General features: G+C 54.0%; 2 protein-coding genes across 3 annotated transcripts in view; both read right to left on the bottom strand.

Moving 5' to 3' along the window:
• LOC128091854 (cytochrome c oxidase assembly protein COX14) overlaps nt 1-12,633 on the bottom strand; it is a 161,638-nt gene that overhangs the window by 149,001 nt on the left and 4 nt on the right. The gene's annotated exons all lie outside the window — the stretch shown is intronic.
• SLC48A1 (solute carrier family 48 member 1) lies at nt 1,007-12,627 on the bottom strand. 2 transcript variants are annotated; one of them, XM_052705241.1, is made up of 3 exons: nt 12,479-12,627; nt 3,275-3,445; nt 1,007-2,434 (listed from the first exon to the last, which is right to left on the bottom strand). In XM_052705241.1, exons 1-3 carry the CDS (start codon nt 12,615-12,617, stop codon nt 2,298-2,300), a joined length of 447 nt encoding a protein of 148 aa, XP_052561201.1. In that variant the 5' UTR covers nt 12,618-12,627; the 3' UTR covers nt 1,007-2,297. The 2 variants fall into 2 exon arrangements, with proteins under 2 accessions (XP_052561201.1, XP_052561202.1); XM_052705242.1 differs by having other exon boundaries at nt 3,275-3,442.

The raw sequence follows: 12,633 nt of genomic DNA, 5'->3' as shown, positions 1-12,633 counted from the left end.
TCTGCTGCTGGGGAGGAGGGGGGAATGCAGGGGAGGTGGAGAGGGGGGCACCCAGCTCGGTCCCTCCCTGCTGCGCCGCTCACCCCATGGCAGCTCGCTGCTGCCCCCCGCCGGCCAAAGCCCACCCTGCACCCATGGGTGCCGAACCCTAGGCTCCGTCAGAGTCGATGGATCTCTTCCTCTCCCCTTTCTCCTTCCCCTTTCCTTTCCCCTTCCCTTCCCCTCCCTTTCCTCTTTCTTCCCTTCCCTTCCCTTCCCTTCCCTTCCCTTCCCTTCCCTTCCCTTCCCTTCCCTTCCCTTCCCTTCCCTTCCCTTCCCTTCCCTTCCCTTCCCTTCCCTTCCCTTCCCTTCCCTTCCCTTCCCTTCCCTTCCCTTCCCTTCCCTTCCCTTCCCTTCCCTTCCCTTCCCTTCCCTTCCTCCTTTCCCTTCCATTTTCCCCTGCTTATCCAGTGCAACAACAGCAGAAGGAGAAGCCCAGAAGGAAATCTGCTGCACCCAGAGGAAGAGAGAAGTTTGGGAATCTCCACTGTGGGTGCAGGAATTCTCCACTCCTCCTATCCTGGGGGGCTTTGCAGACCATATCCAGCCCTTCCCTCCCTTCCTAGATTGGCACTGAGCTCTCCCAGCAGCCAAACACCCCCTGAAATCACTCAAAGGCTCTCCAGGGGCTTCAGCTTCTCAAGGCTTAACCCCAAACCTTCTGAGACCGGCAAGAGGGCTGAAGGAGGCCGGGGTTGTCTGAGAGCAAAACCCAAATCTGGGAGTCCCAGAGAGGAAAAAAAACACTCAGCACCTCTGCACAGGACAACAGCGAGGTCGTTTATCACAGGGAGATGAATCCTCCCTCCCCCAAAGAGAACCTGCTGTGGTCCCACATCACCCCCAAAGCACCGTGTCATACAACCAACCCCTGTCCCTCCCCCATAGTGAAGCTCCTTTCACTCTGGCACCGAGGGAGGGAGACAGGATTTAATAACTTTGTGGAGCAGTGACTACAGGAGCTGAGTTTGGTGAGAAAGAGGCTGTATTTCCGCTCTTATTGTGGCATCACATACGAGTTACAGTGTGGTTTAGTACAAGGAAATGCTGGGATACACACAAATGAGCTCTGCTGTGAGTTTACCATCCTGCTGCAGGGCCAGGTTTTACACCAAGCGTGCAACCGAAAGCACAAACAATGTAAAAATATATTATATATTTACATACACCATCTTTTAAAAAGCTGAGACAAGGAGTATAAAGTCCGGAGCTAAAAGATGTCAGAGAGAAAACGGGGGGTTAGGTTCAGTCAGCTGTCTGTGGGCAAATCACAAAAATAAAGTTTAAAAACCTCCGGGGGGAGGGGAAAAACTGATGGGAGTTTTGGATACGTTGCCCCTGCTGTGATTTCACTGTGATGGGAAGGGACCATCGGCAGCTTCCAGAGCTGGGAACAGCACCCAGGCAGCAAAACCCATCGGAGAAAGGTGTGAGATGGGTTAGGACAGCCTATGTGAAAGCACTTGCAGACTCGACAGCGGGTGGCACAGCAGGGATGGCCACTGCGCCTCCTGCCACTGCTGGCAGCCCCACGCCAGCAGGAAGGGAGGGTTTAGCATCTAAAAGCCTGAGCATTCGAGCTCCTAAGTGTGATCCACACACACGTGGACTTGGCCTGGCTTTAGGGATGTCTGGCTTTAGTGATGTCTGGCTTTAGTGAATCCCAGCCGGCCTCCTGGCAGAGCTGCTCTGCTGCGCACGCTGACCCAAAGGTGTTCCTTGATCTCAGCTGGGTCAGCTGTACCGCGCTGCAGAAAATCCTGGAAGATGTGGGGTGCTGGGGGTCTCCAGGGGCTCCCTTCCCTTTCTGTCCATGGGGCAGAGCAGTGCAAGGAGCTGGCTTGCAAGCAGCAGGGCTCTTTGCTACGCACACCTGGAGCGAGCCGGCGGCTCCCTCCCTCGGGGGCTGCATCCTCAAGGCTTCAACCCACAGCCCCCCAACCCTGGGGGCTGCTGACCCACGTGAACCCCGGGGACCTCAGGGCAATGAGGGCTTGGATGCAGGCCTGCTGTCTGTGAGCAGATGGAGCTTTTAAGCTCACTGCCAGACACAGGAAAGTGACAGAAGGAACAGATCGACAGCGTTAGCCAAACTTCAAATGGTTGAGTAAAAGCGATTAGGAAAAACCCCTCCTGCAGACAGACAAACCAAGCAGCGCTGGGTGGCTTCCTCCTCTGCCTCCTGCTTGCTTCTTGCACGTACCACTGGGGGGCAGCTCAGACATCCAGCACCTTCAGACGGGAGCAAAGTCCCAGCATCAGAAGTCACTGAGGATACTGATGTCTGCAAACTCATTCCTGTACCGGTAGGCGTAGAGGCTGAGCAGGAAGGCCCATTTCAAGGAGATGAAGCTCCAGACACACGACAGGTAGTAGCTTCTGGGATCAGTCAGGGCTAGGAGAGAAAAAAGGGACGTATTTCAAAATCCTGTCTATCCCTCGCCCGGTCTGAATCCACCTCAACCCCGATCAAAAGCACACACACAAAAACACAACCCTCAAACCCCCCCCAAAAAAAACCCACCCAGACTTTCTGCCTTTCATCCGCTGCCCAGCAGAGCCTGGGAGTCATTACATCAGCCCTCTTATGACAGCATTACATTCACAGCAGGAAGTTTCACGTGCTGACTCAGCTCAGAAGGCATTTTCACCCTGCTGATACGCAGTGAGGTTTCCAAACCCTCACCCACCTGCTTTAGGAGTGCTGAAGAAGCAGTGTTTAAGAGCACTCCACTTATTTGTCATACATGTTAAGCACGTTCTGGTTTCTCTAGGAGACCAAACTGGAAGACGTGGGCTGCGTGACGAGGTCTGACAATGCAGGGGTGGAAAGCAGGAAGATGGGCACTGCCCCAATGGAGTGGGACCCGTCAGAGAACAGAACTGCCCTCATGCCATCAGCAGAGAGCAGCAGGAAACTGAAATGCAATAGCGTTCCTGCAGCCCCTCCCCTGAACAGGTTGCCCAAGGAGGTCGTGGATGTCCTGGAGGCATTCAAGGCCAGCCTGGATGTGGCTCTGGGCAGCCTTGGTCTGCTGGTTGGAGACCCTGCATGTAGCAGGGGGGTTGAAACCGGATGATCATCGTGGTTCCTTTGCAACCCAGGCCATTTTGTGGTCCTATGAACACCTCCCAGGCTCCGGCCCCCAGAAGGGGGCTCCTCCAGACCCAAACTCAGCATTCCCAGCACTGCTGGCAGCTCCAACCCGCTGCTTTCTGCAGCCCAAATACTCACACTGATGCTGAGTGATGGCCAGGACGAGGAATGTGCAGAATCCCACCACGGAGAGAGCTGAGAAGAGGATCCCGATGAAGAGGAAGAACCTCAGCCCTTTTAACCAGGTCCTCCAGTAATCCTGCACATACATCACATGCGTGATTAGGGCCCAGAGCGCCAGAACACCTGCTTGATCAGACAGCAAGGGCAGTCAGTAGAGCACGCAGCACGCTGCAGCACCAAGGCCATTGAACAAACACAGCAGGAACCACCTCCACCTCGCACAGATCCCCCTCCAAACTCTTCCAGTGACCCAGAGGTAACAGCTCCCATTGCTCCAGGAGCCACACAGGAAGGAGACTTTGAGGTGGGGACCGAGCGGCGCGGCTGATTTCTGTCCCCCAGCCCCACCAAACAGAACCCTGCCAGCACCCCCCGTTTGCTGCACAGCCCTTTGTTTGCAGAACAAACACTTGCCAGGCACTGAATTACCACGGGGTTGAGGACCACGGCTGCAGAGATGGGTGCAAACACGTTGCCCCGGTTGCAATGGGCAAGTTGAAGTCAGGGTGCACCCAACCACCACGCAGCCTCACTGCTCACTCCATCATTATCTGTGCTTTCACAGAGCTGAGCAGGAATCTCTGCTTTTCCAAGCCGGCCTCAAGTGCTCTGACAGACAGCAGCTGCTTTAAGTGATGACCCAATTCCTTCACACACTTGAGCTCCTAGGAAAAAGAAACCCGAGCCCACAACACTGATGTTAAATTGGGCCTATTTTCAAAAGACTGGGACATTTCTGATGGGATTTCTGGAAGTGAAGGGGTGCAGATTGCAGCTCCCAGCTGATACCAGTGTGCATACGGCTCCCATTTGGAGCAAAGCACTCTCATGCAGTGTTTAAAGTGGATTAAATCCAGCTCGGCACTTCTGGGTCTGGATTACACAACCAGAGTAATATCTGAGCACGCAGAGTTGGTTCTTATTTATTTATTGATGGAAAGGTCAAAGAGCAGCCAAAGGCACTTCCTGGGCTTGCATGTCTTTTCCATCACCACGTTTCACTGTCAAAAGGGAAGAAATGGGAGACAAAAAGGCCCCAAAGAATCCACATCAGAGTTGCCAGCAGCTTCTGACAGAAAGACAACGCATCCCTCCCTTACCTTACCCTAAAAACTGCCACCTTTTCTCCTAGTTTGAAAGAAAAATGAGAGCAGAGGAAGACGGCGCTTGAAGCCCCTCCAACCCTCGGATCTGGGCTGTTTGCTGCCTCCCAGCAATGAGTGCAAAGCATTTGGAGCAGCTTCCCCTCTGCTGAAGTCGCAGCACCGCCTCGGAGCCACGGCACCAACGAGGAGCAGCTCTGCATCTGGCACTGCTGCCATCCAAACCAACCTCCACTGCTGTGCTCTCCTTCATTTCCACGTCCCGTCGTTAAGGAACAGCAGAGGGATGACAAACAAACAGGACAGCCAGCACTGCTCCCATCCCAGCCTGCAGAACACACCTCCTGCTCGTCACTCGCTGGACACACAGAGCTTCTCCAGGCTTCAAAGAGCGGCATTGTGGCACAGAGCAAAACAACAGTGGGGAGGATGGCAGCTGAGCTCCGCTGGCAGCAGCAGGGCTTTGCTGGCTTTCCCTTGCAGCTCCTTGCTTGCAGCCTTGCTGATCTCAAACTGAAGCTGGATTTCCACAAAGGCAGCCCTGAGCTCGGAAACCTGGTGGTGGCTTTTATCTTTTTGGGGTCTTGCATGGGGTAGAGCGGGTTAAAATACCCTCTGCAGAGAGCCATAGGGAACTCGAAGTGCAGGCAGGTGGCTCGGGGAGATAAAAGCCAGCCTGCAGGAGATAAAACCCAAAACAGCAAAAGCAAACGTTTCAGCTCCTCCTGGTATCCCTCAGCTTCGCAACAGCTTGAAGCTGCTGATGAGAGGGGAGCCCTGGCTTTGCAAAACATGCAGCTCCCCTGCAGGCTTTCAGATGAGCCAGCAGAACGGAGCTGAACTGCTGAGTCAACGCCCCGAAAGCAGTGCAGTAAGAAGAGGCTGTAAGAAGAGGCAGCACGTGAGCTGTCAGCAGGCCTGAGCCCAGCCTGATGCCTGACACAGCGCTGGGAAGGAAGCTCAGCTGATCCCCAAGCCCACACCAAGCACTTCCCAAAGAAGAGAAGCCTGCTGACAGGAACCACGGCGTGCAAAGCTGGGTCACGAGGCCCTTCAGCACAGGGAATCCTTTCACCCAGAGCTCAGCCAGCAGAAAACACGTTACCACATGAAGCAGAGGGGAAGGAGACTCAGCCAGCTCCAGCCATGTGATGCCCGCCTGTCCCCTGCGCTCCAGGGGCACTCAGACCCTTCAATGGATCCAGCAATGGAGCTGGCAGAGCACGAGGTGCCTTCTCTTCCCCCACTCCCCTTTCCCCAGCTTGTTTTCTTCTCTAAAATGGCAGAAAAGTGTTCCAAGCAGTTAAATGAGCACTCGGAGCTGTTTGAATCAGCATCTGCACCGGCGCAAGGAGAGGAGGGCAGGAGGAAACAGAGCAGAGCTCTGCTTTGGAAAAGCCCTCAGAGCAAAAAGCTTGCAGGTTTAACCCAAACTGTAGCATTACAGCTCACTCCTTCAGCTGTGCCACTTCAAAAAGTGCCTTTTTGAACAGCTTTTTTTGCTGGAATGGGAAATAAGAGTTTGGTCATTCGAAGCGTGCAACGTCTGACTTGCACAGCATTCAGCTTCTCTCGTTCATCTCAATCTGCTCCTCCTCCAGACCTGCACCTCTGCTCTGCAACAGAACTGCATTCTGCATTCATGCAGAGGGAAAAGCAGCACCTGCAGCAGTGGAGAAGCAGCGCAGCTCATTGCAGCACCTGCTGGAAATAACATCAGAAGCTCCACAGCCATTCAGAGCAACGCTGGTGGATTCGCCCCACGTTCCGTGTCTGCAAGGAGAGCTGCTGAATAAAACACAATTGAGGGATTTCCGACCTGGAGCAAACAGTGAAGTGCAACAAAATGAGAAACTCATTGCCCAAAGCACACAAAGCTCCAGGAAAAGGAAATGGTCCAACAACCACGGGGACATCTGAAGCAACAGGGGTGGCTGGTTGTTTTTCTTTCATGCCGGTTAGCAGGAGTTTTGACTGCGCTTTTAATTTGTATTTTAAGTCCAGGAGTGCACCTACAGTGCACTTGGAAGGAGTTTAAAGAAGCTCTAAAAAGGCAAATTCACAGCTGGACAGACCCCAGCTTGCAGCCTGGCACAGGACAGTGCTGACAAGCATCAACACAGCATATATACAGAGAGGGAGGAGCAGCCCTGCAGAGAAGGACCTGGGGGTCCTGGTGGGTGAAAAGCTGAACGTGAGCCAGCAGTTTGTGATTGCAGCTCAGAAAGCAAATGGGATCCTGGGCTGCATCAGAAGAGCTCAAGCAGGGGACAGGGAGGTGATCAGCCCCCTCTGCTCTGCTCTTGTGAGGCCTCATCTGCAGCACTGCGTCCAGGGCTGGGGGTTCCAATACAAGACAGGGAGCTGTTGGAGAGGGTCCAGAGGAGCCACAGAGATGAGCAGGGGCTGCAGCACCTCCCTGCAAAGACAGGCTGAGGGAGCTGGGCTCGTTCAGCATGGAGAATAGAAAGCTGGGGGTGAGCTCAGTACAGCCTGCAGTGCCTGAAGGGAGCCTGCAGCCAGGAGGGGAGGCAGCTCTGTGCAAGAGGAGATGAGAGCAGGACGAGGGGAAATGAAGCTGAGGGAGGGCAGATGGAGGCTGGATGTCAGGGAAGTTCTGTGCTGTGAGAGCGGTGAGGGGCCGAACAGCTGCCCAGAGAGGCTGCGATGCCCCGTCCATCCCTGGAAGTGTTGGAGGCTGGATGGGGCCCTGGGCAGCCTGGGCTGCTGTGAAACGTGGAGGTTGGTGGCCCTGCGTGTTGCAGGGGGTTGGAGCTCCGTGATCCTTGAGCTCCCTTCCAACCCAACCGTCCTTCTATAGAGGCTTCCCCACTGGTGAGGCTGCTGGCAGCAGAGCAGCAGAGCAGCTGCTTCCCTGAGCTCAGAGCACGCTGCAGCCTGCCAGGACGCCGTGTACAGCACGGATGGGTGGTGTGGATCCCAGGGACAAAACAACAACGGCGTGAGGCCAAGGAGAAGCATGTGCATACACAGGGGAGCTGCTCTGCAGCCAGCCTTCCTCTTCCTGGGGCTCGAAACACGCGCTGGAAGGCAGCAGCTGACGGCAAACGATGAGAAAAAGAAAACAAGCAAAGCAAAACAGAACAAAACAAAGCACGCATTAAAGAGTGCCCGAATGGTCCTGGAAAACATGAAGCCTATGGTGAGCAATGGGGAACGCCTGCAGTGCTCACAGAGCCCTCGCTTTGCATCTGCACAAACCTCCTTCGTGCACTCAGCGCCCACCCCAAAAGGAGCCCATGCTGCTTCTGTCCTTTCTGCGTTAGGAAAGCTTTGCCTTCTCTGGTTGGTTCCCAGAAAGGGTGAAATGTTTCTTCCTGGGGTCCCAGCCAAGCGAGTGCAGCGTCAGAGGTTAAAAATGGGTTTTCCCTGCCCGCTTCTTCTGCCAAAATAGCTGAGGATCAACAGCGAAATATTTTAGGCAAGCAGCTCTCAAATGAGAGGAGTCTATGGAGTATCAGAGTGCCAACTGGCTTTCATCTGGCAAACCCTCCCCGTGGGCTTTATTTCTGTTTGGAGGGAAGCAGACAGAGCAGCACGGGCACACGGTGTGAAAAAGGGCATTTAAGACAAAACCAGCATCCCATTTTCCAGCCCTTCAGCAGCACCTGGAGGGATCCAGCTCTCCCCTCAACAGGGGCTTCCCTGTGCTCCCCTCTGTGTGCTGTCCTCCATTGAAGACAAAGGAACAGAAGGGCCACGAGGCAGAACCCAACGACTGCAGCGCTCTGTGTATGAATTCCACTACCTGGCCACGCTCTGTTCCACAACTGCAATGCTTGCTGTACATGCTGCTCTCACCCTGGGCTGGGAACAAGCCAAACTGCCTTCCTTTACCTGCAAAATGCAGGTGAGATGAGCTGTGAGAGCATCTCTGCAGCATAAACCACCTCCTGCCACTTCCACTTATCAGATACCTTCAAGATTCCGAGCATCTGAAAAAGCACATTTCAGCTTTCATCATCTTTGCTAATCCATATTGCATTCTCAAAGCACAAGTTTGGCCAGAAATAACTGAGCAGCTTGGAAACAGCCCCTAACGACTCCTTGAGTGGCTCAGAATGGAACAGCAGAGCACTGAGATGGCCAGCATGAACTCAGGAGCCACCCTTCAGGTCCTGAGATGCTCTGTGAAGATGAGGGAGCTGATGTTACCGTGTGTGGAGGGGGTGGGGGGTTGTTGTTATTACAAAAGACAACCAGAAAGACTGGAAAGGTGGCTGCTCAGCATCTTAAATTGCCTGCTGCTGGTTTCACAGTGAGAGGCAATTGAACTTAAATGGAAAGATTAAAGCAGAGAAGGAGACAGTAAGGAAGAAGGGAAGCATGCAGAGACATCCCAGAGCAGAACATCCCCAGTGAACCAAGAGAAGGAAAACTTGCAGTAAGGTGGACTGCAGCCTGCAAGCACACAGAAGGAGAAAACAAGCACCTGAGAGGCAATGGGAGAACCAGGAAGATAGTTAAAAGCAGAGGAGTGTGTCCAAGCAGAGCCATGGAAAAGGTTTGACAGGCAAAGCTTCACCTTAAGGGGAACTACATGTGAGAACTGAATGTTGTTTCTGCATCAGAAACAAAAGAAGAATTATGTTAATTTCATGGCCTATTTGGGTCATTTATTAGAACTAATAGTCCTTCTCAGGGGCCTTTCTACATTATTGGGGTTCTCTGATAAAATTTTATTGGTCATCCCCTAGATAAATCTTCCCCAACAACACATATTTGGTATATAAGTAAAGTAATATGTATGAATATATGTATATATAGGCCAGTAACAACTTATGTATAGCCAGTATTGAGAATATGTCACACACACTGCAACTGTGTAATTTAAAAGGACAATTCATTACATGCCTCAGGAGTGCCTGAAGAAGGTATTGAGGAAAATTGGGCATCTCTCTTCCGTACCCTTTGTTAAACAAGGACTCTGAACAGAATCACCACATCAGTATGAACAAGGAGAGTCAATGGAGACAACAGGACTGACACCAGATAACAAACAAATTAACAAGTGAACAACAAACGTAAAGCCTTCTGATAAGGTTGTGAACCTGGAGTACCCAGCCAGAGGGGAAACAGGGGAGGGGGAGAAGGCAAGGGGGGAAGAAAACGGTCTAAAGGCTGTCATGTTGTGTCCATAGGTGCGCTAGAAGAAGAGGAGACCACCAGGCTAGAAGACCACGAGGTCTTCTTCCCCCCATGTACACAGTGGGGCTGCAGCTCGCACCTCGGCGCTCAGATCTGAGCAACCACACAAAAGGGCCGGAAACCAAACGCGTGTTTTTGGAAGGCAGTGGGCCCACAGAGGGCAGCAGGCACAGCTCCCTGCTCTGCCCACACCAACGCTTGAGCTGTGCCCCACAGATGGGGGAGAAGCTGCCATCCCAGCTGCGCTACCCTGCACAGCATGAAGGGCACCCGGCAACGCCTGCAATGAGCTCTGCCACATCCACGCTGCAGGAAGCTTCAGCAGCTCATCCTCTTCCTTTCCTGCCATCCTCTGCCAGTAGGAACACATCTAGTCCAATGCATGACGATTAACACGTAAAGCAGAAGCGACCCAGGTGGGCTCCACGCTCACCTAAGCCCCCAACCACTACGCGAGCTGCCTCCTACAAGCCTCGATTTTCAGATGGAAAAGAATAACACAACACAGGCCTTCCTTGTTGTGAAGTTTGCTCCTCTGCAACCACGCAGTTTGCCCGCTTTGCTGTGCTGTGCAACGAGTGGAACTGCTGTGATGGTGAGCACAGAGCTGAGGGCACAGCTGGACTTCAGCGTTTGCCTGGCAGGAGCACAGGTTTCAAAGGTCCTCTCCACACACGCGTGGTTGCTCCCATTCCTTCCTGGCCCCTGCCTTGAGACAGAATGCTACACAAGAATGAAGAGCAGGAATGTAAAGCTGAAATCTCATTGCAGTCATGTGGGGAGAATTTCCACCTCCTGAAACACCAGGAGGCAAAAAACGTGAAGCAGAAAGGCTGGAAAAAGCAGCCAAGGATGTAAGAGGAAAGGAACCTCCTGAAACAGCTTTGTCATAACAGCAGAACACACTGAAAGCCTTTCTGACTTTCCTCAACGCGTTTCTCAGGCTTTGAGATCCCACTGAGGCTCTCCCTATGGACATTTCATTTCATTACACACAGTGTACACAAACCAGCAAATGACTGCTTGCTTTTTATCTCCGTTTTTTGCTTACCTTGAGCCCCTGTTACCTTAACCAGCTTCAATTACCTGGTGACTAATCAGCACACAGACCTCCTCCTCCCTGCAGATAATAACCTAAGTGACTCCAGCACCACCAGCATAGCATGCTTTCTCTCTCTGCTTTCCCACCAGCTTCCTTCTCCTCCAGAAATCCCTCTGTGAACACAAAGGTGTGTAAAACACCACTTATTTCCCTGTGCATTGCTTAGGCCCTACAACACTCCAGCTTCCCCTACACCACTGAGTAAAACAAGACAAGCACATCGCATTCGCTCAGCTTAACTCCAATTCCAGCTGGAATTAAAGCTCTTTTGGAAGAAGAGGAGGGTGAAGAAGCTGAGAGAACTGAATAGGAAACGCAGAACAACTGTGAGCATCACAGCCAACCTGACAGCATGGCACATACTGAGAAGCACAGAGCTGGCATTGCTCACCACAAAGTTTTGCTTCACTCTGTGCTCTTCCTCCAGGTGCTCACTCGCATTCAGCCCCATGAAAGTCCTGAGCTGCTCAGCAAACAAAGCGAGACAGGACTACGATCCTCCAACCCAATCATTAACGAAGATCCACAGATCTGTTTTGGGCCACCAAACCCCTGTGATTTCAGCCTGAGCCCCGTAAGCCAAGCAGCTCACACTGCTCACACCTCAGCCTCTGTCACAACACCTGCCCAGATGTTCCCCGTGGGTACAAACCTCACCAGCTTCCATTTTCCTTTTTTCCTCCCCTGAAAACACAGAGCACACCTGAACGCCGCTTTCCAGACCTGAATTTCCCTAGCAAAGCCAACGTTAAGCCTGCAATAAAATCCTCCTCTGGGTAAAAAAAGCTGGCTGGCACGCGGGGCCTCGCTCCACACACATGCAGACACTGTGACCCCTGGCATTCCCAGCTGCAAACACAGCCTGCATGCTGCAACCCCAACAGCTTCTGGCCAAAGCCACTTCCTCAGTAACACCAGAAGCTGGGGAGAGCACCCGAAACACCACAGCCTGCCCCAAAACCCACCTGTCCCATCCCTGTCCCCTCCTGCAGTCTCGTTCTCCCCACCTGCCCCAGCTTTGCCCCCCTTCTCCCATTCAGATTTAAGGCAAACACCACCCACCTCCCTCCCCCCTCACTGTGCCCCCAAGCACTGGGGGAAGCAGAAGGCAGGACGGTACCCAGGGAATTTTGGGGATGCTCCAGGGCCTGTGGGGAGAGGCACAAAGCCAGGCTTGGGGGACGCTGTCAGCTCTGGGGTCACATTAAGGGGGTTCATACTGGGGGGGGTCACTTCAGGGGGGGTCACCTCAGGGGGGGGGTGAGGTTAGCACCCTGGAGATGGGGGATCACCTCAGGGAGGGGGGGTTCATCTCCAGAAGGGGGGGTCATCTCAGGAGAAGGGTGATAACCACAGAAACGGGGGGGGGGGGTCTCCTCAGTGGGGTCACCTCAGGGTGGGGGGGGTGAGGGAGGGATCACCTCGGGGGGGGGGGTTTCATGTTGGGGTTGGGGGGATCACCTGGGGGGGGGGGGGGCTCATCCTAAGGAGGGGGTTATCTCCAGAAGGGGGGGGTGATCTCGGGAGGGGGCAGTGGGGATCATCAGAAGAAGGGGGAGTCACCTCAGGAAGGGTCACCTCGAGTCCCCCACCTCAGAAGGGGTTCATGTTGGGGTTAGGGGGATCACCCCGGTGGGGGGGGGGGATCATCAAAAGAAGGGGGGGGGTCACGTCGGCGGTGGCGGGGGTCACCTGATGGGGGGGGGAAGGGGGGTCACCTCGAGGGGGAGGGGTCACCTCACACAGTCCTCCCCGACCACCCTCCCAACCGCCATCCCAGCGTACCCGAGAGCCCCCCGGCCGCGGCCGTAGCGGGCTGGCGGAAAGCGGGCGCCAGGCTCCAGGTGAAGAAGGCCGAGAAGCCCATGACGGTTCCGACGGCCGCGTAGGCCAAGCGTACAGCGAGCGCCCGGCTCACCGCCATCGGAGCGCTCCGCCGC

Source organism: Tympanuchus pallidicinctus, unplaced genomic scaffold, assembly GCF_026119805.1.
Source record: "Tympanuchus pallidicinctus isolate F22 unplaced genomic scaffold, pur_lepc_1.0 scaffold53, whole genome shotgun sequence".
NCBI lineage: Eukaryota > Metazoa > Chordata > Aves > Galliformes > Phasianidae > Tympanuchus > Tympanuchus pallidicinctus.
The sequence above is the reverse complement of the archived record's forward strand: the minus strand, read 5'-3'. Positions and strand labels throughout refer to the sequence as shown.

Excerpts from the sequence above, each read along its gene's own strand:
- SLC48A1 (XM_052705241.1), bottom strand. The coding sequence starts at position 12,617 with ATGGCGGTGAGCCGGGCGCTCGCTGTACGCTTGGCCTACGCGGCCGTC. Across the intron at positions 3,446-12,478 it reads CGCGGCCGGGGGGCTCTCGG|CAGGTGTTCTGGCGCTCTGG; the intron begins GTACGCTGGGAT and ends TGTCTGATCAAG. Across the intron at positions 2,435-3,274 it reads GGCCATCACTCAGCATCAGT|CCCTGACTGATCCCAGAAGC; the intron begins GTGAGTATTTGG and ends TTTCTCTCCTAG.